This window comes from Monodelphis domestica, chromosome 1 (assembly GCF_027887165.1).
Source record: "Monodelphis domestica isolate mMonDom1 chromosome 1, mMonDom1.pri, whole genome shotgun sequence".
NCBI lineage: Eukaryota > Metazoa > Chordata > Mammalia > Didelphimorphia > Didelphidae > Monodelphis > Monodelphis domestica.
Genome location: NC_077227.1, coordinates 707,495,705 through 707,522,386, shown reverse-complemented (window position 1 = coordinate 707,522,386; position 26,682 = coordinate 707,495,705). Strand labels below are relative to the sequence as shown.

The 26,682-nt window shown below is 44.2% G+C and overlaps 1 protein-coding gene and 1 long non-coding RNA gene across 4 annotated transcripts in view; one reads left to right on the top strand and one right to left on the bottom strand.

Moving 5' to 3' along the window:
* Window positions 1-42: 42 nt before the first annotated feature.
* CPNE7 (copine 7) overlaps window positions 43-26,682 on the bottom strand; it is a 42,366-nt gene continuing 15,726 nt past the window's right edge. Inside the window, exons 4-15 of the mRNA XM_001377467.4 lie at window positions 25,443-25,517; window positions 25,017-25,100; window positions 21,162-21,251; window positions 20,639-20,737; window positions 18,892-18,978; window positions 17,331-17,390; window positions 14,126-14,259; window positions 13,834-13,888; window positions 13,103-13,154; window positions 12,387-12,520; window positions 2,986-3,222; window positions 43-2,152 (exon numbers count right to left, since the gene is read on the bottom strand). Of these exons, the coding sequence (XP_001377504.1) occupies window positions 2,015-2,152; window positions 2,986-3,222; window positions 12,387-12,520; window positions 13,103-13,154; window positions 13,834-13,888; window positions 14,126-14,259; window positions 17,331-17,390; window positions 18,892-18,978; window positions 20,639-20,737; window positions 21,162-21,251; window positions 25,017-25,100; window positions 25,443-25,517 (1,245 nt within the window). The 3' untranslated portion in view covers window positions 43-2,014. The remainder of the gene's footprint in view (window positions 2,153-2,985; window positions 3,223-12,386; window positions 12,521-13,102; window positions 13,155-13,833; window positions 13,889-14,125; window positions 14,260-17,330; window positions 17,391-18,891; window positions 18,979-20,638; window positions 20,738-21,161; window positions 21,252-25,016; window positions 25,101-25,442; window positions 25,518-26,682) is intronic.
* On the top strand, window positions 8,423-25,647 carry LOC107650619 (uncharacterized). 3 transcript variants are annotated; one of them, XR_001626233.2, is made up of 6 exons: window positions 8,423-8,868; window positions 10,886-16,204; window positions 17,738-17,962; window positions 21,230-21,323; window positions 24,143-24,254; window positions 25,066-25,647. It is a non-coding gene; the product is annotated as an uncharacterized LOC107650619 (long non-coding RNA). The 3 variants fall into 3 exon arrangements; XR_008915021.1 differs by having other exon boundaries at window positions 10,886-17,962; XR_008915022.1 differs by having other exon boundaries at window positions 10,886-17,962; window positions 24,995-25,647.

Sequence of the window (26,682 nt, the reverse complement as noted above, 5' to 3'; positions counted from 1 at the left end):
ATAGAACAGTGTGGCAGAAAAAAAGATGTAAAAGGACCAGGCTGCAGCAAGGAAAGGACACTCTTTATTAGGTTACTCTTTCCCTCTGCATCCTCCCCATTCCCCTCCTCCCCCTCCTGCAGCCCTTGAGAGGACATCACTGAGAAGAGATACAAGCAGACACCACATGGAGGGGCAGAGGGGAGCTCATAAGAACATGGAGATTGAAAAGTAAACAAACCACAGACCTGGGGAGTTTCTCGGTTTCTGGGGTTTTTTTCATCATGCATATTGCTGAGAGAGGGATTTGAACCTCATTTCCTATCCATTGGCCTGACAGCTCTAAGGATTGGGGGGATGGGGGTGCGTGGGATGGGGGCTGCGCACCTCTAAGCAAAGCAGCTCTATCCTATTCCATTCCACTTCACCTTACCTATAACTAGATAGTCCCTTGGGCCCAACTCAGTAATGACAAGGGTTCTGATCTTGGTGGCCCCCCAATAAGAGAGAAGCAGGTGCCCAGATGGGGAGGGAACTTTGCTAAGTGGGAGCCAGTAGAGAAGATAATAAGGAAGTAAAGGTAGACCCCCTGGTGCAATTTGACCATTTTCACCCTTAAATTCTTGGGGTTCAGGAGTAGCCACAGCTGGAGAAACAATTCTGTGAGCTTGACAAAAGGAGAAAGTAACCAACAGAGCCATAATTGGGGAAGGAAGGGGAGCACTAGGGCAAAGCCTTTGACCCAAAGGTAGAAAATTTAGGGGGTGCCAACTGCACCACTAAAGGGTAAACTTCCTCCTCACCATCAGCACTAGCCCAGAGAACACTTCCTGTCCACCCTTCCCACCCCTAACAGTCAAGGGCTTTGCAAAGTAGAGGGAAGGGTGAAAGGATTAGTAAAGGAAATCTTCCTTGGACTGATCTGTCCCTAGAAATGGTGGCCTCCTCACTGGGTTTATTTCCTCTTCCTTTGACAGCTTAAAAATTCTGTGCTATCCCAAGTAGTTCTTCCTCTCCTCAGTGGCCATAAACCAGATGAGCATCCCCTTACTCCTCCCTGTGCCAATTGTCCCCAGTTCAAAAATAAAAGAAAATTGCTAATTACAGATCTGAGAGAGAGGAAAGCCGCCTGGGTACAAGAGGCCTGTTTCCTTGGAGGGGAAGGAAGATAAATTCCAAAGTCTTTCCCTATTTCCCACCTTAACTTGGAAATTATTTTGAGATAGAACAGGAAGGTAATTGTCTTTTCTGAACAGCAAAGACTAGAGTCACTGACTTTACCTAACTCCTTCTGTCTAGAACCATCCACCAGGCCTGCAAATTAATTTCTCCCATTCCCTCTCCATTTCTGAGCCCACTGATGAAGGACAAAAAGAGAAATTCAGATAAGCTAAGCCAAAGGAGACCAAACCAGGTCAATGTGACCTCCCCAGAAGCTTGAGGAGGGAGTATCACCCTGGGACTTGGTCTCTACTCTCACACCATTATCACAAAGGGAGGACATTTAAGATAGGAATATGGGGTTCAGGTAGGAAAGGGCTACTCTCAGACTATTCTGAAAGGAAGAGAGAATCACTCTGTCTGCTCTTTGAATCTCCAAAAATCCCATCTCCTCCCCAACATGGAATCTTCTCCCACACTCTGTGCCTTTCTGGAGCAGAGAGAGAGGGGAGACCCAGCATTTATTGCCTGGACTCTGGTTCTCACTGGGGTTGGATCAGGAGAAGCCAGGATTCCCCCCCTCCTTGTTATCCCTTTTTTCACATGCTATGGCCCCTGGTCCGGACCTCTCTAGAACAAGTCACCATGGAAACACAAGATGTTGGGGGAGAAGAAGGGAAGGGGTGGGGAGAGTCTGATGTGAGCACTGGGGGAAGGGGAAGACAATCTGAGAGGTTCTGGGAGGTGATGGAAACAGACATCTCCTTCTGTCTCCCACCTCCGTGACCCATTCTGTCTCCCTCCCAACCTTCAGACTCAGCATGGGAAGGAAAAGTGAAAGGGTAGTGGCTGGCTGGAGGCTGATGGCACCTCTTCACTGTGGAGGGCCAGGGCTGGCATCAGGGGAGTCCATATTGGGACAGCGAGGAGGAAGCTCTTTGTGGCTATAGTATTCAACCACCTGCTTGGGCACCTCAGCTAGGACACACTTGGCCAGGGCTGTTGCAGAAGCCTGGGGAAGAAAAGGAAAAAAGAAGCATTTTATGCTTGTGACAAATATACCCTCTTCAAGAACTGAGGAATATGACCTCATGAGTAGACACCTAATCCAGGGACTAAGATGTTTCTGCATGAAAATAAAAACCTGCAATCATATGGATTTATAAATGCTTAACAAAAAAAAAAATGGGATCTTCTCAGAGCAAATTTCCTTCACTTCTCTATGCCTAGATTTCCTCATCTGTAAAATGGGGACAATACCTACTGCCTACATCAGAACACTATTGTGAGGATCAAATGAGTTAATGTACATGAAAACACTTTGGAAAGTATATAATATCAGGGCAGTTAAGTGACACAGTAGATAGAGGGCCAAAGCCTGGATTTGGGAGGACCTGAGTTCAGATCTAGCCTCAGACCCTTCCTACCTGTGTGACCCTGAACAAGTCATTTAACCCTGTTTGCCTAGCCCTTGGCCTTCTTTCTTAGAGTTGTCACTAAGAAAGAAAGTAAAGCTTTAAAAAAAGTACATCGTGTCATCTATATGTAAGGTATACAATCTCTGACCACTGGAGAACTTTGAGGCCCATACAATGATATTGGCTTATAACAGCATCCTCTGGGCATTTTAGTATCTAATTTCTTGGTTTGGATTTGAGATAGACCCATAGTAAACCAAATTTTCTCTATAGATAGAAGTATCATGATATAATTCCATCACATTTATCTAGATCACACAGCCCCCCCATTCCAATGCCACCTGCCAACAACCCTCCCTCTACACCACCAGTAAGATCCAGTGCTCATTTTCCTTATACAAGCCAATCTTCATCCCAAAGCACTCACATTCTTGAATTCACGGAAGGGGACAAACTGCACAATGTCTCGGAGGACAGGCTCTCCCTTGGGGGAACGCAGGACCCCATCATCCCCATCCAGAATCTGCATGTCTGTGAAGTCAGCATTGCCCACGCCCACTATGATGATGGACATGGGCAAGTAAGAGGCACGTACAATGGCCTCCCTGGTGTCTGCCATATCAGTCACCACACCATCAGTCAGGATCAGGAGAATGTAGTATTGCTGTATAGAGAGAAAAGAGGCAGGACACTGGAGAGAAGCCTGATAAACTCCCCTGCCACCTCTTCTGGGACTAGGAAGGAGGCAGGGTAGGGGATTTACTTTCTCTGGGGTGGGGGGGAAGCTACAAGCTGCTCCTTTCCTTTCTTATAACCCCTAGTAATAATTTCCAAAGCAGACACCTTTATCTTCTCTTCCTTCCAAAGGTTTTCCCTCTGTCCTTGTTCCCTCTCACCACCCAATTGTGTTCTTTATTTCTAAACCTTACTTTTTGTCTTAGTAACAACTCTAAGAGAGAAGGACAATAGTGACTTGTTCATGATCATACTTGCCCAGGTCTGAGGCCAGATTTGAACCCAGGATCTCCCATCTCCAGGCCTGTCCATACACCATTAACTTAAAAAAAAAAAAACTTTACCTTCCATCTTATTTTTTAAATCCTTACCTTCTGTCTTAGAATCAATACTGTGTATTGGTTCCAAGGCAGAAGAGTGGTAAGGGATAGACAATGGGGGTCAAGTGACTTGCTCAGGGTCACACAACTAGGAAATGTCTGAGGTCAGATTTGAACCCAAGACCTTCCATCTCTGGGCCTGGCTCTCAATCCAGTTAGTAACCTAGCTGCCCCCTACCTTCCATCTTAGAATCAATATTGTTTATTGATTCCAAAACAAAATGGTAAGGACTAGGCAATGGGGGTTAAATGACTTGCCTAGAGTTACACAGCTAGGAAGTGTCTGAACCCAGATTTGAACCCAGGACCTCCTGACTCCAGGCCTGATGCCTAGCTGCCCCTAATTCTGTTCTCATATGCACTTTTGAACCTATAGTGAACTAATTCATTGTAGTTGACCATTGGACTCCACCTGGCCCAAGATGTTCTTCCCCAAATGAAAAAACATTGCCCAAACTAAGAATATTCCTTCTCCCTTGGGTTCCCATTTGACATTCCTTATTCTTATGGCTTAGAAGGACTTAAACATAGAAGGAATCTGTGGTCCTTCCAGCCCAGCATTTTGCTTCTGACAAGGAGACTAAGGGACATACTGTAGGAAGACAAGTCAGGTGCTCTATAGCAAGCATTTGGGCTCCAAAGAAAAACAAAAAGAGCTCCTATCTTCAAAGTGAGACCCAAACACATACCATATAAGTTTTATTATCAATAGGTTCCCAGAACTGAACCCAGCTGTCTTTGACCAACACTTGGGTTACACTTTCATAGCCCACCAGGACTGTTTATACCTTTTTTGAATTTGTACTTCCATCTCTTGGGGAAAGCCCTATCCATCTGTTTTCTTCTTTGTAAAGTCGGATAATGATCCTTTTTTCTTTAAAAGCGTAGTTTTTTCTCTGGGGGAAGGAGATTTCTAGCTTTAAGAAGACTCCCTTCCCCTAATATACATGAGTTTGATGAACAAGGCTGTTTCCCTGTCCAAATTTCCCCATGGCATTCATAGACTTTGATCATAGAAATCATCTACTCTTGGTCCTTCTACCTTCTTTACCAGGCTCAGATAACATTTACAAAAGACCAAAATATTCTCTCTCCTCTTTTTCTGTCTCCCCTCAATGCCTTTAAGCATCTCATTCTTATGCTGAGAACCATCATCACTCCTGAACGCCTGGATGGAAATCAGTATATCCCAGAACTCTCCTTTACTCTTTAGGTAATAGAATAGGACTAGCCCTCATCTGGATGATGGAATATTTTCAACTCAGACAAATCTGACTAGAGGAAAAAATCGACATGTGAACCCAAGTCCCATTTCTGTTTATATATATATAGAGAGAGGTCATTATATATTCATAATATTCCATAATCCTTTAGCTCTCTAGGGAACAAACTACCCTGGGAGATTTTAATGCATTTTTACTGGTATTTTTTTCCTAGAAATAACAGTTGTTTCAACCTTTCAAACTAAAATGCCTCTGATGACAAAGAAAAACAAAGAGAAATATTCAATATAGTGACATCCAGTAATATATAACCTATTCTATCCTGGTAGTCCCCTGCTACAATCTCTGCTATGAGGAAGGTGCTGTTTCCTTGCCTATTGTCCCTGGAAGTTTTGGTTCATAATCTTTAGGTCACATCCTGAGTGCAGAGTTTTCTCTGCTCCTTCTGGGGTCACTAACTTGGAGAAAGTAGTTAATACTTCTTTCTTCAAGGGGCACCTAGGTGGCTAGGTGAATTGAGAGCCAGGAGCTCCTGGGCCTAAATCTAGCTTCAGATATTTTCTTAACTGTGTGATCCTGAACTGAACCCTCATTGCTTAGACCCAAGGTGGTGAACCTATGGCACACATGCCAGAGAGGGCACTCAGAACCCTCTCTATGGACATGTGTACCATCATCCCAGCACAGAGTTTTCAAGAGTTCATTACTAGAAAACCAGAGGGAGGCAAGGCTGGGCTGCTCCCCTCCCCATCACCACACACTCCAGAGGACATCTCTCACATCACCTGCCCCTCTAAAAGATTCTAAAAGCAGAAGGTAAGGAAGAGTGTTAAAAAAAAAAAGACTACCCCCTTCCCCAGCAGGAGAGATTCTGGGTTCTACTCTCCACTGACTTGAGAAGTCTGACTATTCTTCCACAATCCCACCATCTTTTAAATAGAAACATCAGGTGTGCTCCAAAGAAGAAGGGATAGATCAAGATGTTAATCCCTATAAGAAGTGACATGACCAGGACCACTGTGGTATATAATTGAATAATACACTGCCATGAAAATGACCAGTATGAGGAACATAAGGAAATTTGGAAAGACTTATACAAAGTAACACAAAGCCAAGATTATAGCAACAAAGAAGAGCAGTATATACACTGACTATTGGAAAGGGAAACTATTTCTATAAATACAGAGAAAGAATGAAATGAACAAGCAACACACAGAATACAAAGGGAAATTTTAAACAATTAGATATGGTCATCTTATAGGTATAAATTCACTTTTAAGTGAAAGAAATGAAAAAGTATTTATATTTGGGTTTTTGTCCTTTTTAAAAGTTACAAGTGAATAATAAACTGTTTAAATAAAATAATTTTTATTTGTACTTTGTTAAAACCTTTTCATTCTTAGGTTCTAAGGCAGAAGAGTGGTAAGGGCTAGGCAATGGGGGTTAAGTGACTTGCCCAGGGTCACACAGCTGGGAAGTGTCTGAGATTAGATTTGAACTCAAGACCTCCCATCTCTGAGCCTGGATCTCAATCCACTGAATCACCTAGATGCCCCCTAAATAAATAATTTTTAAAAAAAAAATTACATGTCCTACACAGATTGCTTGCTCTGAATGTACAAATTGTTTCCTAGGGACAGCCAGGCAGTACAGTGCATAAAGTATTGGATTTGCAGTCAAGAAGACCCAAGTTCAAAACTGACCTCAGACTCTTACTAGCTATGTGACCCTGGGCAAGCCATTTCACCTCTGTCTGCCTCAGTTTCCTCAGCTGTAAACAGTCACTGAAGCATATTAACTAAGCACTTACCATGTGCCAGGCACTTGCTATAGGCTGGGAATATTAGAAGGACAAAAGGAGTCTCTGCCCACAAGGAGCTCATTCTAATGGGAAGAACAATAAATAAAATCGCTAACATTTTTATATTACTATGTGCCAGGCATAGCAACGAGGGCTATATACTTATGATCTCATTTGACCTTCACAATAATCCTTCAAGGGAGGTGCAATTATTATCTTCATTTTACAGCTGAGGAAACTGAGGCAGACAGAGGTGAAATGGCTTGCCCAGGGTCATTCAGGGAAAATAAGAAAGGGTACCCTTTGCTTCTTTCTATCCATCTGAAAGCGGTGCTCTGAAACTACAAAACAGAACAGAGAATAGGGAGGCAGGCTACAGGATGGGGCTGATTTTCCAATATCTCTTTTTTATTTAAAACCCTTACCTTCTGTTTTGGAATCAATACCAAGTACTGGCTCCAGAGCAGAAGAGAGGTAAGGGCTAGGCAATGGGAGTTAAGTGACTTGCCCAGGGCCACACAGCTAGGAAGTATCTGAGACCAGGTTTGAACCCAGGATTTCATATCTCCAAGCCTGGTTCTTAATCCCTGAGCCATTAGTTTCCCCTCCAATATTTCTTAAACTAGCTCCTCTTGAAGCTTCATTATTTTGTTCCTGATGAGTCCTCAGAACATTGGGTACATTCATTTTCTTTTTTTAAACCATACCTTCTGTCTTAGAATCAATACTGTGTATTGGTTCCAAGGCAGAAGAGTGGTAAGGGCTAGGCAATGGGGGTCAAGTGACTTGCCCAGGGTCACACAGCTAGAAGTGTCTGAGGTCAGATTTGAACCCAGGACCTCCCATCTCTAGGCCTGGCTCTCAATCCACTGAGCTGCCCAGCTGCCCCCACATTCATTTTCAAGTAAAGATCAAAAATGCAAAGTCCATAAATGAGTTTTGGATTCTCTATTACAAGACTGGCCACCATTGACCTAGACCCTCAAAGCTCTTGCTAAAGAAGGCTTTTCCTTGGGCAAGGGTGAGAATGATGTTGCCAAGTCAATCCCTGAAGCTGCGTGTGAATCACACAGATGCTTGCCAACCCCTGGGTAATTCCTGACCTTTCCTTCCCCCTCTACTGATCACATCTCACCAGCTGCTGTCTGTTGACTTGCCAGGAGTGATGTATTAACAGAAAAGGTTCCTGGTGGCGATTAGCAGCTGCTCAAATGTTGTGAAAGGGCAGCACGGAGGCTGGGGAGAAGGCAGCAGGAAGTCCTCTCCACAAAGCTAGTGTGGGGGGCTCTGAGTGTCTGCCCAAGGCTCTGGCTTATCACTGGCCCAGGTTCTGCCTTGGCTTTGCCAGGAAGAGCTGGGCAAATGGAAGATGCTCAGAGCATGAAAACAAAAGCATCCTTTAGACCATGCCACTGTGAACTAGGAAGCTAGGAGCATGTGGGGAAAGACCTTCCCTTGGAAGCTAATAATGGGGGGGAAGGGTGGCTCAGTGGATCCTGAGTTCAAATCTTGGCCTCAGACACTTCCCAGCTATGTGGCCCTGGGTAAGTCACTTGACCCCCATTGCCTAGCCCTCACCACTCTTCTACCTGGAATCTATACACAGAATTGATTCTTTTCTTTTCTTTAAACCCTTACCTTCCATTTTGGAGTCAATACTATATATTGGCTCCAAGGCAGAAGAGTGGTGAGGGCTGGGAAATGAGGGTTAAGTGACTTGCCCAGGGTCACACAGCTGGGAAGTGTCAGAGTCCAAATTAGAACCCAGGACCTCCTGTCTCTAGACCTGGCTCTCAATCCACCGAACTACCCAGCTGCTCTCCACAGTACTGATTCTAAGAGAGAAGGTAAGAGTTCTTTAAAAATGTAAAAAGAATTAGAAGAAGCTAATAACCTTCCTTCCCCATCTTCCCCAGCCTAGGTTCAACAGTTTGCATTTCTATGAGATAATCGAGGTAAAGTACTTGGCCACCTGAAACAAATTCCAGAGAAGAAAAGTGAAGTGTTCGCCTGCCACAAAGAAAGCACTCTTGCCCAGGCTTTTGCAGCAAGCAGCCTTTTATCTGGTCCCTCCTGCTCTCTCCACTCAGCAAAGCCTGACCACATCACCTCTCAGCCAGCGGCCTCACCCCACCCCTGCTCAAACAACGGTGGCTCCCTACTATCCCCAGGTCTGAATCTCAAATGTGGTATTTAAAGCCCTTCACAACCTGGCTCCTTCTGCCCTTTCTGGTCTTCTTCGATCAATCAGTAAACATTTATTCTTATATTTGATTCCCCTCTCTGAGCCTGACCTTCCAGAAATGCTGACCTACTCCATCTTCCTTGAAAATGGCTCCTGGCTCCTGCCTTTGAACCCTGGCCCCACTGCCTGCAAGGTTCCCCCTCCTCACTTCTGCCTCCAGGACTCAGCCCAAAATAGCTCCCCTTCTGGGAAGGTTTTTCCCAGCTTCCCCTGCATCAGTGCCTTCCCTCCTGAGCTTACCTTTCAGCTCCTCTGCCTCTATCTTGGAAATACCTAGTTCTTTACATACAGGCTCTCCCGTTAGACTGGGAGCAACTAGTGAGGAGGAATCGTTTTATTTATTTATTTGGTTATTTATTATTTTTTTTGCCCTTCCTTTCTTCCTCTGTCCAGCTCCTAAAATATTGCCTAGCACATGGGAAGCCTTACTAAGGGTTTGCGTGAATGTTCCTCACAACTAAGCTCTGAAGGATATAAGACAGGTTGTAACTCCTTTTTACAAATGAGGAAACTGAGGCTCAAAGCACAATGTATCCAAAGTCATACAGCTCGTAAGTGGCAAAGCCAACATGTGAGTCCCAGACTTTTGAAGGCAAATCCAGTGACTTTTCAATAATGTTTCAGCTACTTTGCTATGATCTCACAACCTTCAAATACTCTAAGTCTGGGACATTTGAGCTTCCAGCTTCCAGTTCAGCCAAGTTTATTACATGCCTCTTTCCTCCCTTGAACCTCAACATTATCAGTCATTTCTTTAAAAAAAAAAAAAAACTTGAGAATCAGTACTATGCATTGGTTCTAAAGCAGAAGAGTGTCCAGGGCTAGGCAATGGGGGTCAAGTGACTTGCCCAGGGTCATACAGCCAGGAAGTGTCTGAGATCAGATTTGAACTCAAGACCACCTGTCTCACCCACTGCCCCCTGTATCAGTTGTTTCTGAAGTCGTCCAAGTCAATAGCTGTGCTTGCTTTCTGAGGCAGCCACAGCTCCATTCACAAGAACCCCTTCCACACGTGATCATTTCTGTCACTGCCCGTATCCCTAAATCTTGCACTTAATAACTTGGTTGAAATGAATTGGCGAGAGGGGAGCTAAATCTTCTCCTCTTTGGCAATATTTCCACTTGCTTTGGCTTATCTAGTTGAATCTCACAAACCCGTGATAAAGTCCAGCTGTTACCCTGGGGTTAGATAGGCAGAGGGGGAGCAGCTAGCAGAGAATCTGCTCTTTCACAGAAACTCAGAATAATAGAATTTATTAAAGCTTTTTATACTTTAAAGTTCACAAAGTACTATACATCTTATCTCATTTGATCCTTATAACTCGAGGGTACTATTATTATCCCCATTTTACAGATGAGGTAACCAAAGGGGAAACTGGGGTACCTTAGTAGATTGAGAGCCAGGCCTAGAGATGGGAGGTCCTGGGTTCAAATCTGGCCTCAGACATTTCCCAGCTGTGTGACCCTGGGCAAGTCACTTGACTCCATTGCCTAGCATTTACCACTCTTCTGCCTTGGAACCAATACACAGTATTGATTCCAAGACGGAAGGCGAGGGTTTAAAAAAAAATAGCTGTGGTCAGAGGGCACCTGGGTAGCTCAGTGGATTGAGAGCCAGGCCTAGAGATGGGAGGTCCTGGGTTCAAATCTGACCTCAGACACTCCCAGTTGTGTGACCCTGGGCGAGTCCCTTAACCCCCATTGCCCAGCCCTTACCATTCTTCTGCCTTGGAACCAATACACAGTATTAATTCCAAGACAGAGGGATAGGGTTTTTATAAAAAACAAACAAAAAAAAAAGATGAGGTAACTGAGGCAGACAGTGGTTAAGAGACTTGTTCAGAGGCACACAGGCCCAATTTGAACTTAAGTATTCTTGACTCCAGGTCCAGGGCTCTATGTACTGTACCACCTAGTTACTTCTTTTTTTTTTCTTTTTCTAGCTACTTCTAATAAGAAGAGACACCAGAGTCTAACACCTAACTAAAAGTCGCAGCAAGGTATAATAGATGCCAACACTGGAATTGGAGTCAGGAAGATCCTTGTTCAAATTCTGGCTCAGATACCTACTAGCTGTGTGACTCAGGGAAGATCCCTTAACCCCTCTGTGCCTAAGTTTCTTCATCTGTAAAATGAGGTGAGACTCAATGGTCTTCTAAGGTTCCTTCCATCTCTAAGTCTAAGACCCTCTAAGCAGGATTCCTCTCTTCCCCCATTTCTCCTTTCTCAACCCTGTAGGGGAAATGCCTCTAATCAAATGCATAAGGCCCCCACCACCATCACTATCATCATCATCATCACCTTTCAGCAGGGTCCCATATCCTAGAAAGAAAGTGCCAACTTTCTGGCCAAAAAGACCTGGGTTCCACTTCTACCTTTGATACACACTATGTAAGCACAGGCAAGTCCCTTAACCTCAATGAGCCTCAGTTTCCTCATCTGTAAAAGGAGGATACCTGTAGCATCTGCCTCTTCAGGTTGCTATGACGCTCAAGTAAAATAGCATACATAAAACGTTTCATGAACTTTAACGTCCATTATAAATTTCTCTTATCACTATTCTGCCTCCGTGCATATTCAGGCAGGAAGTTGCCAACAATAACTAGAAGCTTTACCCTGGCAGTGCCTTAGACAAGTTTTATTCAGTTAGCGGAGATCACAAGAATTTGCCAAGCCCCAAGGGCAGAACTGCTCCTGCCCTCCATCCTATCAGACAGCCTCAGGGCTGCCTTCTAGTTCCTTCTCAGTCAACCATATTTTAATAGTAGATAATAGGAAGCTAATATAATTCAGATTCAATTACTTGATATTCTCATTTTGCTGTTTTAATCATAATTCACATGTGCCTGATGCTTTAAGGCTGTTAAAGGGCTGGCTCAGTGAGTAGCCTTCTGGGAAAGCCTTGCCCAGCCATTGTTTGGAGAGTAGCCAAATGATCTATCTTACATGAGGATAATAGAATTGTTATAGCACAGTAAGAAATGATGAAGCTGGGAAATGCAGAAAGACACAGGGAGATTTATATGAACTGATACAGAATGAAATAAAACAATATGTGTAGTGACTACAATGGCAATGAAGACATCGAAAGGGGATCAAGCTGTGTAATTGACCAGTTGATAATGGAACCGGGGAGCATAATGAAACAAGCCTCCCTCCATTAAGCAGAGAAGAGGCTATGAGGGCAGAATGCTGGGTCCACTGTCAGACAAGTAATGGTAGCAGGTGTTTTGTTTAATTGTTTTTCTTTGGTATACAAAAAGGTTCCATTTGGAGGAAATGGAAGAGGGGAAGAAGACAAGGGCAAGTACTTTCAGAAATGGCTCTGATGTAGAAACAAAAGGCATCCAGAAAACTTTTTTTAAAAGCAGTATCCCAAGATCAGCTGTATACTGCTCAAGCATGCCCCTCCTTTGTACCATCAGGTACACTTTGGGTACCTACAGAAGCCTCTCCAGTTCTCTCCTCAGCGGCTGCCATCCTGGCCACCTTGGCAATGATGGGTGCCACATTGGTAGGGCCATAGAGTTGGATCTTGGGTAGGCAATTCTGATACGATTCCACCACTCCCTGGATCCCTGTTGAGGTGTAGTAGAGAGGAAAAGCCTCTTATGCCTGCATGGCACTGACCATCCGCTTCCTCTCCTCCCACAACCCATACCAGCATAATTGGCTAATGCTATCTCCCCAGGATGTATTTCTTCCTAATCTATACCCAGAGACCCAAAGCACTGACAGATGCAACAAAAGGCATGTCATTGTCATCATCAGAGCCCAGACCACTACCATTGTATAGTTCTGTTGATACCCTAGAGACTAAGAAGGGGAGCTTCTCCTAGATCCTTGGAGGCAACCTAGCACAATGAGGAAAGATCTAAATTTGGAATCTGAGTTCAAGACTCACAGTCAGGGTGGCCTAGGACAAATCTATTAACTGCTCTTGGCCTCAGTTTCCTCACCTGTAAAATGGAAGGATTGAACTAAATGGCCTCTAAGTTCCCTTCCAGTTCTAAGTTGATGAGCAATCGGGGCATTGGGAATAGACAATCTCCACTAAACGTGGCCCTCCTGAGGTGAGAGAAGCTCAAAGCAGCCCAAGGCAGTATCCTTGTAAAAGCAGTAAGTCTAGTCCTCTGTACCCCAAGGGCCCTTCCTCTTACCTTCACACTCATCATCATCTGGGTTGAAATTAATGGCAAAGTCATGGGAAACCTGAAATGGAAAGCAAGGATGGGAGTAGCTTGCCAATGAAATCTAATTTTCCAAGTGGAATTATAGTTCGTGCTACTTCCTTCCCTCACATCCCAGCTGAGCCTACCCAGCCATCCCACTCCCCAGAACCTTGCTCAAGAAGTTGCAAGATTCTAGAAGACATCCAGGGAAACCCTCTTAGAATTATGGGTATTTATGGATTTGCCAGATGGTTGCCCACCTCACTTTGGAATGGTATTGAACCCACATCTTTAGTCTCAATAACATGCACAACGCTTAGCACATAGTAGATCTTTAATAAATGCTGATTGAATGAATGAATGAATGAATGAATGAATGAATGAATGCATACAGAATGGATGATGAATGAATACTATTCTACCCTTAGATCAAGGTTTCTTAGCCTAGAGTCTGTGAACTTGCTTTTTGATTCCGTGGGGGTTTTGATTTTGATTACTGAATTCCAATACAACAGGTTTCTATCCTATATATTTCATTGTGTGGCTTTAAAAATGTTATTCTGAGAAGGGGGCCATAGACTCCATAGCCAAAGGACAGTCACAGTCACAGGATCCAAGAGGCTAAGAACCCTTGTATTGGATAAAGAAACCCCAGCCGAGTGCTATAAAACCAAGCTTGGGGATCACAGCTTTATAGAGATGTGCTCAGAAGCTCTGACCTCATACTTGGGAGGAATCCGGGCACCAAATCCCAGAGCAGAAAATTTCTTGTCACTGGAAGAGAGTAAATGTCAGATCCAGCACTCCCATCCTGCTTTGCTGACTCCCATGCTCCCACCTTGCCTTTCTGACTCCCATTTGTCTTCTTAATCCCACTCCCACAGAGAGTCCCCAGGAGACAGGGACAAACAGTGGAGAGCCAGGGGGCAGAGAGGGAAGGGAGGTGTGTTTGTTTATTTGTTTATTTGTGGGGGGGGCTGATACAAAGAGTAATGAAAGTGAACATCTCACCTGTCATAGTCCTGGCAAATTTCTCCCACAGCAATGAGTGCCTTCAGGTACTCATTGGGTTGGTAAGGGTTGATATAATGGAGAGAGCAACTATTGCGGGGATCTCCATTGGAAGCTGTAAAGTCAATGGCCACCTAGGGAGCAGGAAAGGAACACTGAGTCAGGATATCCCTGAATAAGAATGAAAACCACAGATAAGTCTACATTGAAGAGGTTGGTATACTTTTTTTTAAAGCCTTACCTCCTGTCTTAGTGCAAATTTTAAGACAGAGCAGTAAAGGCTAGGCCAGTGAAGGCAAACCTATGGCATGAGTGCCAAAGATGACACAGAGCACTCTCCGTGGGCATGCATGTTGCCCTCCCCTCACCCCACCCCAGAATTCATTACTAGAAAAGCAGAGGGATTCAGGAGAATCAACTTCCTTCCCCCTCTCCACTGTGCTTGACAACATTTTTTCATATCACCTGCCCCTCTGTTCAGCAGCCCAATGGGAATGCACAGGGTTGCTAAGGTAAGGTGGGCAGCTCATAGGCAGCAGAGCTGGAGGGGTGCAGAGCACTTGGGTCACTCATCTCCCCCTCTCTATACTCACTGAGGACATTCCTTACCTCACCTGCCCCTCTGCCCAGCAACCCAATAGGAGCACTTTCTCCCTCCCTTGTGTGGGGTAAGAGAGGGGATGCATCTGGCACTCATGGGGAGTGTGGCATGGCATGGCATATGGTCTCTGGGGGGTAGGGTATAGCATATGGCCTCTAGAGGCAGGGCACAGCACATGGTCTCTAAAAGGTTCATTATCACTGGACTATGCAATGAGAGTTAAGTGACTTGCCCAGGGTCACACAACTAAGTGTCTGAGGCCAAATTTGAACCCAGAACCTCCCAACTTTAGACTTGGCTCTCAATATACTGAACCACCTAGCTGCCCTGCCCCTATTCATACCTCCTCTTATCCTTCCAATAATCTTGAGGGGTAGATATTATACTATTATTAACATCTGACTGAAAAGTAAACTGAAATCAGAGATGTGAAATAAATTGTCTGAGGTCACACAACAAACTAATGACACAACCAGGACTAGAAGCTAGGGTCAAAGTACACAGCAGGCAAGAAATTGCACCATAGAGCTCACAGCAGATAATGTTAGCACTATGGCTCAATGGGCAGAATGGGGATGTTTACTTGGTCTCTCACAATTCAGAGAAGAACATACCAGAGTAAGGACCAGGCAGTTGGAGCTGGACAATGACTGAAAGAAAGTGATGGATTGAAGAAGGGAAGGTGGAAACACCAGTCTTTGACAAGCTCAAAATCACATAAGGACAGATAGAAGGAATTGGGGATGTTTAACTTAGAGAAGACTCAGAGGGAAGATGAAAGTTGCTTTCAAATAACTAGAGGGTGCTAACTAGGTGGTGCAGTGGATAGAATATTCCAGGCTCTTTACAAATATTATCTCATGTGGACCTCATGACAATCCTATGAGGTAGAAGGGCATCTAGGTGGCTTAGTGGATGGACAACTAGGTGGGAGATCCTGGGTTCCAATCCAACCTCAGACACTTCCAAGCTGAGTGACCCTGGGCAAGTCATTTAACCTCAGTTTGTCTCAGTTTCCTTTGCTGTAAAATGGGGATTGTTATAAGATCAAAATGAGATAATATTTGTATAGCACTTGGCATAATGCCTAGCACACAGTAGGTAATTAATGTTTCCTTCCTTTGTGTGAAAAAGGAATAGGATATGCTTTGTCCTTAGAAGAAAGAACTAGAAGTAACTAGGGGAAGTTATAGAGAAGCAGATTTGACTTGAGGTAATTCCAGATTTCCTAAGAATTAAAACTGATGAAAATGGAACAGGTTCTTTAAGGGGACAGTGGATTCCCCTTCCTGGTCTTTAAGCAGAGACCAGATGATTCCCTTTGGGGAGATGTCATAGAAGGGACTCCTATTCACATCCACATTGCTCTGTGACTTCAGAGGTCTTTTCCAACTGCATGAATTGACTTAGATATTGCACAGCAATTTTACTCTTCCCTCACCTTCCACCACCATCAAAGCAAAGGAGGTAGAAAGCAGGTAGGCTGACAGTCAACAATACTGCCTTAAGAATACCCATTACCCATTAAGGAGTGTTTTTCCCTTTCTAGGCTATCCTTAGTTCAGCTAGGTAGCATATAGAGCACTGGACTTAGAAAGAAAGAGGGGAGAGGACTGAGTTCAAATCTTGCCTTACTTATTAGCTATATGAACAGAACAAGTGAATTCATTTCTATCAACCTCAGTTTCCTCATATGTAAAATGGGAACAATAATAGCATCAACCTCATAAGATTATTGTTATAAAAGCCCTTACCTTCTACACAATAATGTATATTGAGTCTAAGGCAGAAGAGTGGCAAGGGCTAGGCAATGGGGGTTAAGTGACTTGCTCAGGATCACACAGCAAGGAAGTGTCTGAGGCCAGATTTGAACCCAAGATCTCCCACCTCTAGACCTAGCTGTATATCCACTAAGCCACCTAGATGCCCCCTACCTCATAGGGTTGTCATGAGGACCAAATGAAATAATATTTGTAAAGAGCCTAGAATAGTGCCTGGCACATAATAAGGAGCCATTGTCAGAGTCAAGATTTGAATTGTGCTCTCCCAGACTTAGAGCCCAGCACTCTGTCCGTGGTACCATGCTGCCTCTTGAGGGGGCTGTGCCCTCAATTAACCAATACGAATAGTTGCCTGTGTTATTCTGGGTAATGATGTGAAACTAGCTGTTGATAATCCCAAAGTATTTCATTTTTGAAACACCCCCGAGCTCAGTATATGACTTCCCTTTCACAGCACACTGATCCCCACATTATGTTATGCTTATGTTAAAATTAGTTTACATCCCCGAGTACCCACCCTCTGGGCAGAGGAGGGAGGAGGCCCAGAAATCTGCTGGATGATGGCAGGAAATTATCCAGACCAGGATATTAACCAAGGAGATGACTCCCCAAAAGGGGAACCAGGCAATAGTTAACTTAGCCCAGCTCAGAGGTTCTCACCACCCCTGCTGACCACCAAGGTCTTGCCCAGGAAGTGCCCACCTCCCCCAGCCCAACCCCGAGATTCCCTTTCAAGCTGTTTCCAGCACAGTACAGTGGGCGGCTCTGCTCCTGGCAGCGTTCCCAGCATCACCGAGGAGGTGACAGAGAAAGTGTTACTTACAGTGAAATGAATCTGGCATCCACCCATAATGTAATCCAGGAAGGAGTAGACCCTGTGGATCTTCCAAACAAATAGCATTAATGGGGCTCATTGACGACTCCACTGAGCACTTTCCCCTTGCCCTCACTGCCCTCTGCCAACTGCCAGACCTGGGACTCCAGAGATCAGTGAAGAAGCCTCCCAAGACATCAGAGGGAGGGAAATTAGCAAAGAGGGTAGGGAATGGGGCATGGGTCAGAAATAAAAAGCCAAATGTTTTAGGCTGGGAAGGAGGGAGCGGTGCAGAAGGTCTCCTCTTCCATTTACCCACACCTACTCATCCATCAGTCTAAACATTGTCCATCTGCACCCCTTACTTCCAATTTCATTACAAGCCCATACTCGATTCTCCCTCATCTCTCCCCCAGGGGCTTCATCATCACCACTAAATGATCCACAAATAAGCCCCACAACAGAGCCCAGAGGATCAATTAATTTAAGACTGGGAAGACTTTCTGTCATTCCAACTACCCTGGCCCATCTCAGCAAAACTCGGAGGAGCCTGAGATCTGAGGATGGAGTAGGAAATGCCCCCTTCTTCTTCTTTCTCAAGCCCACCGAGACTCAAGAATAAGGAAGAAGGGAACCTGAGGGTAATTATCAGTTTTCCTACTCTATAGGGTGTTGACCAAATGAAAGAGGAGAGGGTCATATTTAGGGTGCTCAGTTTCTGACCCTAGAAAAGCAACATGTCTGAAACAACTCTGGAATACCACATCACACCTCTCAGACTGGCTAACATGTCAGAAAAGAAAAATGGCATGCTGGAGGGGATGTGGAAAGGTAGGGCCTGAGATGCTATTAGTGGATCTGTGAACTGGAAAACAGCTTGGAACTCTGTCCAAAGGGCTATAAACCCACCCCTACAATTGACCTTTTAGGTCTGTATTCCAAAGAAATCAAGGGAAAAGGAAATGGGCCTAGACACACAAAAATATTTATAGCAGCCCTTTTGGCAGTGGCCAAGAATTGGAAATTGAGGGGATGCACAATGGGGAACAGCTGAACAAGCTATCATAGTGTATGACTGTGATGGAATTCTATTGAGATCTAAGAAATGATGAGGGGGATGGTTTCAGAAAAACCTGGGAAGATCTATATGAATTGATGCAGATTGAAGTGAGTAGAACCAGGAGAACATTGTACAAAGGAAAAGCAATTTTGTAACACGGAGCAGCCATGAAAGACTTAACTACTCTGCTCAATATAATGATTCAAAACAATTCCAAGGGACCCACAATGCTATTCACCTCCAGAGAGAGAACTGACGAACTCTGAAAGTTTATCTTTTTTCACTTCCTTTTAAAATTTTTTTTGCAACATGGATAATATAGAAATATGTTTTTCATGACTTCATGTGTATAATCAATATATCACTTGTCTACTCAATATGTGGGGGATGGGTTGGGAGGTGAAAGAATTTGGAGCTCAAATTCTTTTTGGAATAAATGAATGTTTAAAAATAAATAAATGATCATTTTTTTAAAAGAAAAGCAGAATTGTGAACCTTTCCTGGCCTCACCTTCAGGTCTGATAGGATGACCACCCCTGAGTTCTTATAATTCCGTTTCTTAGTTTTGTACTTGGGATTCACGCAGTCCCATTGGACCTAAGGGTAGAGAATACAGGAAGAAGCCCTGGTGTCTTCAGAAGAAAGCACACGAATACTTACCCATTTATTAGTCCATAGATTATCACAGGAAAACACAATCAAACACTGGCACAATATAGCTTGCCTTGTTGAGGTTGCAGAATATTATAGGTATTTCAGGTGGGAAACCTGTTTAGATGGCTTAACTTCCCCCTTTAGACTATAAGCTAGTACAGTGGAAAGAGCACCAGGTCTGGATCTGGATGACCTGAGTTCAAATTTGTCCTCACTCATTCCTGGCTATGTGACCCTGAGCAAGTCACTTACCTACAATTGCCTAGCTCTTGCCATTCTTCTGTCTTAGAATTAATACTAAGATGGAAGGTAAGGGTTTGGGGGGGTGGAGAATATAAGCTCCTTGATTCATGTGTGCTTTGTCTCACCAGGGCCTGGCACATAGCAGGTGTTTATTGAATGAATGTAAGGAGGATGTAAGGAGGATGAATCAGAATTTCTACAGCATGCAATTATGCGTGTGGCCCTCACTTTACACAGTATGACCTGAAAAAATGATTGAAATCAAATTACTCTATAAAGGACAATTCCTTGGTAAAAATTAATGGTAAATTTCACAAAGCAAATATGGCCCCTTCATTTAATTTGTGTGGAAATCTGGGTTTTCATCTATTCGATTTCTGTAAAATGGCAACAAACCTGTATTCGACTACCCCCATGCAGAGAATCTGAGCTTTCCCTAACAAGTACAGTGTATCCCTTGTACACAGTGTATCTATCCCATGCATATGGCTTTCCTGCTCTCTAAGATAAGATAAAATACACTTTCCCAGAGGGATGGCGCCCATGCATCTTGGAAGCTTTGCAATGGCCGCCCACACACACGGAGAGTCCTCCTCCGTTAGATGTAGTGCACTGATCCCTAAGGCAGTCTGGTACTGAAACAGCAGCCTGCTCCTGGATTTCTTTGGGTCCCATCGTTGGCCTCCAGGTCTCCGGACACCTTGTACGCCTCACTGATTCTCCCCCAGCTACCGGGGAGCCCTTGACAGTGGAGGCACTGAAAACCTACGGCTCATGGCCTAAGGAAGCTAAATGGTGAACTGGAAATAGAGCTCAGATGCCCTTGCTGCCCAGATGAGCAGCCCGCCTACGCTACCCACTCTGCTATGTTCTGCGGGCGTTCTCAGTCTTGCCCAACTCATTGGGGTTTTTTTGGCAAAGATACTAGAATGGTTCACCGTTTCCTTCTCCAGCTCTTTTGACAAATGAAAAAAACTGAGGCCAACAGGATTCAGTGCCCAGAAAGGGTCTGAGGCTAGAGTTGAATTCAAGATGAATCTTCCTGACTCCAAGCCCAGCATTCTCTCCATCACCCTCATTATAGTCTTCCCTTCTCTCTCCTCTATTTTCACCGCAAACTGCTCCAGGCGAGGAAGGAGGGACCCTGGAACATAGTGAACCACAAAGCGCTCCACTCTGCCCCAGGTTGGCGTTGGGGGGAGGGACCTCACATGGCCAGGCTCCCTGGCATCGACCATATGTGGAGATGGGTGAAGGGAGGAAGGACTAGCCCTATGCCATCTGGTTCACCCATGCTGCCTGTGTGCAGCTCCTAACCCTGCAATCCTATGCCCTCAGCCCACCCCATCATCCCACGTACCTTGTCCTCCTCAATCGCCTTCTGCATTTCCATAAAAGTGGTAGAGAACTCGCCAATGAAGTCGTGTTTCCCCCGAGAATCGTAGTCCCAAACCAGACACTGCCACAACAGGAGAGCAAACTTTAGCCCAGGCTGCCCAAGGGCATCCTGGGAGAAGTGGTCCAGCTCCTGAACCACGTGACCTGTCCATCCATTTCCTCCCCTCTTCTTTCCTCTTTCTCAATCTCTTTTTCCCCCTGGCCCAACCTATCCCTTGACCAGAATCCAAATTACCAACCTCACAAAGCTGAGAGCCTATGAACGTGAGCTCCTGTCATCATTCTTCTCTAGAGCCACCTGGCGCTGGCTCTTGACCCCTACCCCTTCTGGGCCATGGCCTTGCTCCTAGATCTAGTGCTTCCCCCTTCTCCACCAATCAGGACTTTCCTTCCAGAGGGGAGGTTATGCCCTGCTCCCAGACCACCTCTCAAAGAGGGAAGATGCACTTCTTCCCGCCCCATTCCTTGGCCCCAAACCCCACTACCTTAAGAGGCCTCTTCTCCTCACAGCTACAAAGAGAGTTCAGGGAAACCTTGAATGTCTCCCACACAGGATTCAGGTTATTCTTCACGACCTGTGGAAGTCAGAGAGAACCTGTAGTCGGGGCTTAGAGGGCCTCGTCAGGGCTGCCGACATTCACCTTCAGGTAAGACCGATGATGAAATGATTTGTCCTTTAGACCTCATCAGGGTCCCCACCTAACCCGGAACATAAAGTCTGGCTCCAACCAAGGACAGGATTTTCTCCTCGGAGCAGTTCTCCTAAGAGCCGGCTTCTATGGTTTCAGCCAGAGAATTTTCATACACTAAGGGGCTTCAGAAATTTTCTAGTTGAATTTCCTCATTTGGCAAAAGAAGAACTGGAGGCCCAGAGAGGGAAGTGACTTGTCCAAGGGCATACAGCTAACCCGAATAAAAATCCCAGGCTTGGCATAAGGGAAGGGGGAGCAGATGTGTTCATCATATTTTTATTGATAGTTTTTGTTTTCACATCCCCTTCATTTCCAAATATATCCCTACTCTACACATCAAAGCCAGCCTCTGTAACAATGCTTTTTTTTTTCAAAAGAGAGGAAAGAAAGCCAATTAGTAAAACCAATGACCATATCATGTGTCTGCATAGCTGACATTCCAAACCCAGAGTATCTCACTTCTGCCAAAAGGGGGAGGGACATGAATTTTCTCAACAACAACAACAAAAAACAGCTTGACAATTACAGCTGGCTCCAGATGCCATGAGCTGTAGCAGATCCCAAATCACTGGAGGTCTTCAGAGGATGCTGGGAAAGCACTTTTCAGGACTGGGTCTAATGTCAAAGGACTTGGGTCCATACTGCCTCGGTTCCTCACTCCATTCTGAGTACTGGCTTCTCAGGACCCCTGTCTGATCTCCACCTTTCCCCGTCTTAGCTCCCAGATGTTGACCTTGTTCCCAGACCTACCTCTTCTGCCTTCTCCAGAAATTAGGGCTTTTCTTCCTTTCCACCTGTGCATAAAAGCTAAATTCTGATTCCCCCCACCAAGCAGAGGCAAGGGCAAGAAGGGAATTGATTTCCTGTGAGTGTATTACCTTAGACAAGTCATTCAGCTATGATCTCTAAAGCTATGATCCTATGAAATTAGCTCATAAATAGAATAATATACATTCTAGAAATAATCTAAACCAAAAAGGCAATCAGATCCTAAATCAATCTTAATCCAAGAGAGTGGATGATGAAAATGTTGTCCCTCCTCTCAAAAGAGAAGGATACAGAATGTGACCGTATACACTGTCCCATAGTGGTGATGTTCATGTTCCTTAAAGCCTAGCTTGGTTCAATGCGGAGAGGACATGTGAAGGGAAATGATGGCATAAAAACAAAAGGTATCACAGAAACAAAACCCACGCTGTTTAAAAAAAATTATTGCTTCATTTTACAAATGGGTAGGGGGCGTATACCATCATTTCCTTTTGTGTGGATGTGCATGTAATCAATTTATAATAAAAGGAATCCTTACATACAGATATCAATTCTATCTTATCAGTAAATTAACACTAGAACCTCTTCTGGTACTATTCAACACCATCCTATACCATCATTATTATAATCTGCAGGGGTGTGTCTGTGTGTGTGTGTGTGTGTGTCTGTGTAAGTAAAGTCAAGAAGCATTTGTTAAACACCTACTATGTAGGGGGCAGCTGGGTAGCTCAGTAGATTGAGAGCCAGGCCTAGAGATGGGAGGTCCTAGGTTCAAATCTGACCTCAGACACTTCCCAGCTGTGTGACCCTGGGCAAGTCACTTGACCCCCATTGCCTAGCCCTTACCACTCTTCTGCCTTGGAGCCAATACACAGTATTGACTCCAAGACGGAAGGTAAGGGTTTTTAAAAAATTAAATTAAATTTTAAAAAACACCTACTATGTGCCAGGTGTTGTACTAAGGGAAGTGTATGTGTGCCTGTTTGTGTAGTGTGTGCAGTCAGCTAAGTGGCACAATGGATAGAGCATCTGGTCTGAAGTCAGGAAGACTCATCTTCCTGAGTTCAAATCCAGCCTCAGAAACTTCCAGTTCTGTGACCCTGGGCAAGTCACTCAACCTCTTTGCCTCAGTTTCCTCATCTGTAAAATGAGCGGGAGAAGGAAATGGCAAACCACTCCAGTATCTTTGCCTAGAAAACTTCACAAAGAATCAAACACAACTGAAAATGACTAAACAACAAAAATATATGTCTGCGCATGTATCCATACATATATAAAAATGCACATTGTCTCAAAAATCTTAGTTTCATTTTAAGATATTAATACTTGAGCTATATTAGTTACTTAAGTTCTTAAAACTTAAAGTGGCATTTAGGGGCAGCTGGGTGGTCAGTGGATTGAGAACCAGGCCTAGAAATGGGAGGTCCTGGGTTCAAATTTGACCTCAGACATTTCCCAGCCATGTGACCCTGGGCAAGTCACTTAACCCCCATTGCCCAGCCCTTACCGCTCTTCTACCTTGGAACCAATACACAGTATTGATTCTAAGACGGAAGGTAAGGGTTTTTAAAAAAATACCTAAAGCACTTAGATGAGCAGCTAGGTGGCACAGTGTTCAGATCCAGCCTCAGATACTTCCTAGCTGTGTAATCCTGGGCAAGTCATTTCACCCTGTTTGCCTCAGTTTCCTCAACTGTAAAATGAACTGGAGAAGGAAACAGCAAACCACTCTAGCATCTATGCAAAGAAAATCCAAAATGGGTTTTCACAAAGAGTTGGAAACAATTGAAAAACAGATTACTTAGAGGTTAAATGACTTGTCCAAGCTATTGCATCTGGTACGTGTCAGAAACAGAACTTGAACTCAGATCTTCCTGGTACCATGGCTGCCTCTCCAGTCTAATTATAAACATGAAATTTAAATTTGATGTAAGGGAAAACTTCCTAACAACTGAAATTGTCTACTGGGTTGCCTCATGATTAAATTAATTCCTTGTCACTGGAAGTCTCTCAGCAGAAGCAAGATGGCCACTTCTGGGGGACATTTGGTTCTGAAGAAATTCTTGGTTGGTTTCGATCGTTAGACTGGATGACCACTAGTGAACTCTACGATTCCAGGTGAGCCATCACCCAGTCTCTCTGCAGCTCCTTTATAAGCTAGAGAATAATATTATTTGCACTGGCCCTACCTCAACAAGATTGTTGGAAGGAAGGGGAAAATGTCTTTGTAAGCCTTTAAGCTCTGGATACGCAATGAGCAGTATAACTATGAGCTGTTTTTTTCTTCCGATAAGCTCAGTCTGTCTTCTTCTCATAAAAAGAACTATTGACAGCTGCTCCATCCCCCTTCACAGTCTTCAGTTCCCTGGGAGGCAGCTGGTGACTCAGCACTGGGTCTGGAGTCAGAAAGACCTTAGTTCAAATCTGGGTGACCTTGGGCAAGTCACTTAACCTCTGTCTGCCTGGGTTTCTTTAACTACCCAATAAGGATATCCAATAATAATAGTAACTACCTTGAAGAATTGTTGTGATTGAATAAGATCATATTTGTAAAAAGTGTATATAAAATAGCTGGGTGACCCTGGGCAAGTCACTTGACCCCCATTGCCTACCCCTTACCACTCTTCTGCCTTGGAACCAATACACAGTATTGGTTCTAAGATGACAGTAAGGGTTTTTAAAAAGTACTTAACACAGTGCCTGTTACATAGTATGCACCATATGAATGCTCTGCATCTCATCCATAGCTTGACATGTTCATGTTCCAGGGAAATAAAAATGGCGCCTAGCTGCTATCTATGGCCATATATCCCCTCTGCCCTAAATGTCCCCCAAATATGCCATTGCTCCCATTCTAGACAATGACCTCCCACAGCTCACCTCTGTCCGGTATACCAGTTGCTCACTCTGATCATCGTTGATTCGGTAGATCTCCAGGAAAGGATCTGATTTGCTAAAGAGATCCTGGGAGTAGCAGAAGAGAAACACAGTTAATTCCCCAGGTGTGGAGGAAAGTGGATGAAGGGGAACATAGTGACAAGAACTCAAGACTCTTTGATCTACCAATCAGGATGCAGAAGGCAAGTCAGTTCATCGTTATGGGTCTCAAATTGTCCTATCTGAAAAGTGGAAAGAATGACACTAAGATTTTCTTGAAAGCTACTGCTTTTTAAAGTAATAGCTTAAAAGAAAATTAAATTAAAAGGCAGTTGGGGGGAGAATAAGATAAAGTTAAAGCAATCACGTTCACCAGGTACCCATCGCTGGACTCCTAGTCCTTCCGGAGTCCTGTTCCTTTCCACCTACCTTGTCATCGAGCTTCTTGGCCCGAAAGGAGAGTTCCACATATCCATTGTTCCCAGAGATCTCCTCTGCTATCACCTATGGAGGGTGAGAATATCCTAAGATCATAAGACTCCAAGGTAGAAGGAAGCTTCCAGAGTTTTTCATTAACTTCCTTTATTTTACAGATGTGCTCCCAAAGCACTGCCAAACCAAATCACAATCATAAAGAGGCCAGGGAGGGGCAGTTAGATGGCTCAGATACAGAAAGGGAAGGGGGGGGGGGGGGGGGCAGGGAGAGAAAAAGAAAAAAAGAGAGAGAAGGAAAGAAACAAAGGAAGAGATGAAGAAAAAAGGAACAAAGGAACAAACAAAGAAACAAACAAAGGAACTAACCAATGAACAAACAAAGGAACTAACCAAGGAATGAAGGAAGGAAGGGCAAGTGGGAGAGGCCTTAAGCCTTGTTTAAGGTGATAGAGAATACTCCTCATTGGGAGTCAGGAGACCTCACCCCAGCTCTGCAATATCTATATGACCATGCGCAAGCTTCTTTACCTCTCTAGCCTTAGTTTCACCATCTGTAAACGGAAGGTCATCGCGCCTGCTCCCTTTAATTTGAAGAGTATTATGGGAGTCCAGCAAGAATATTTGTAGAGTGTAATTAGTTATGCAAATAGGTCTTAAGAACAAGTGGAAAATCTGGCCTCAGACACTTCCTAGCTATGTGATCCTGGGCAAGTCATTTGACCCCCATTAGCTCACCTTTACTACTCTTCTGCCTTGGAACCAAAGTATTGGTTCCAAGACAGAAGGTAGGGTTTTGGTTTGGTTTGGTTTTTTTTTAATGGAATTAAATTTTAAAAGAAATAAAAAAAAAAAGAACTAGTGGAGAGGACCTGAATATGTTGACTCACCTTTAACCCTTACTAGCTGGGTGCCCACAGGAAGTCACTCGACTCTGAGCTCTTGTTGCCACATTGTAAGATGAGAATATATGGAAGCTCTCTCCCAGAATTATTGTGAAGATCAAATGAGATAATGGAGATAAAGTGCTTTGTAAACCTTAAAGCTTCATATAAATGTGATTATCATTCATGCAAGGGGCTATCCTTTTGGTGGTTATTCATTATGAATAAATCTCATTCCAATAATGCAGGGGCTTACTCAGATGCCTTGAGATGAAGGCAATCTGCCTTCTAAGGCTTTGGCAGGTGTCTGTCTGTCTTCAGAGGACCGGTCCCCCTAAATTCCAAAACAAGAG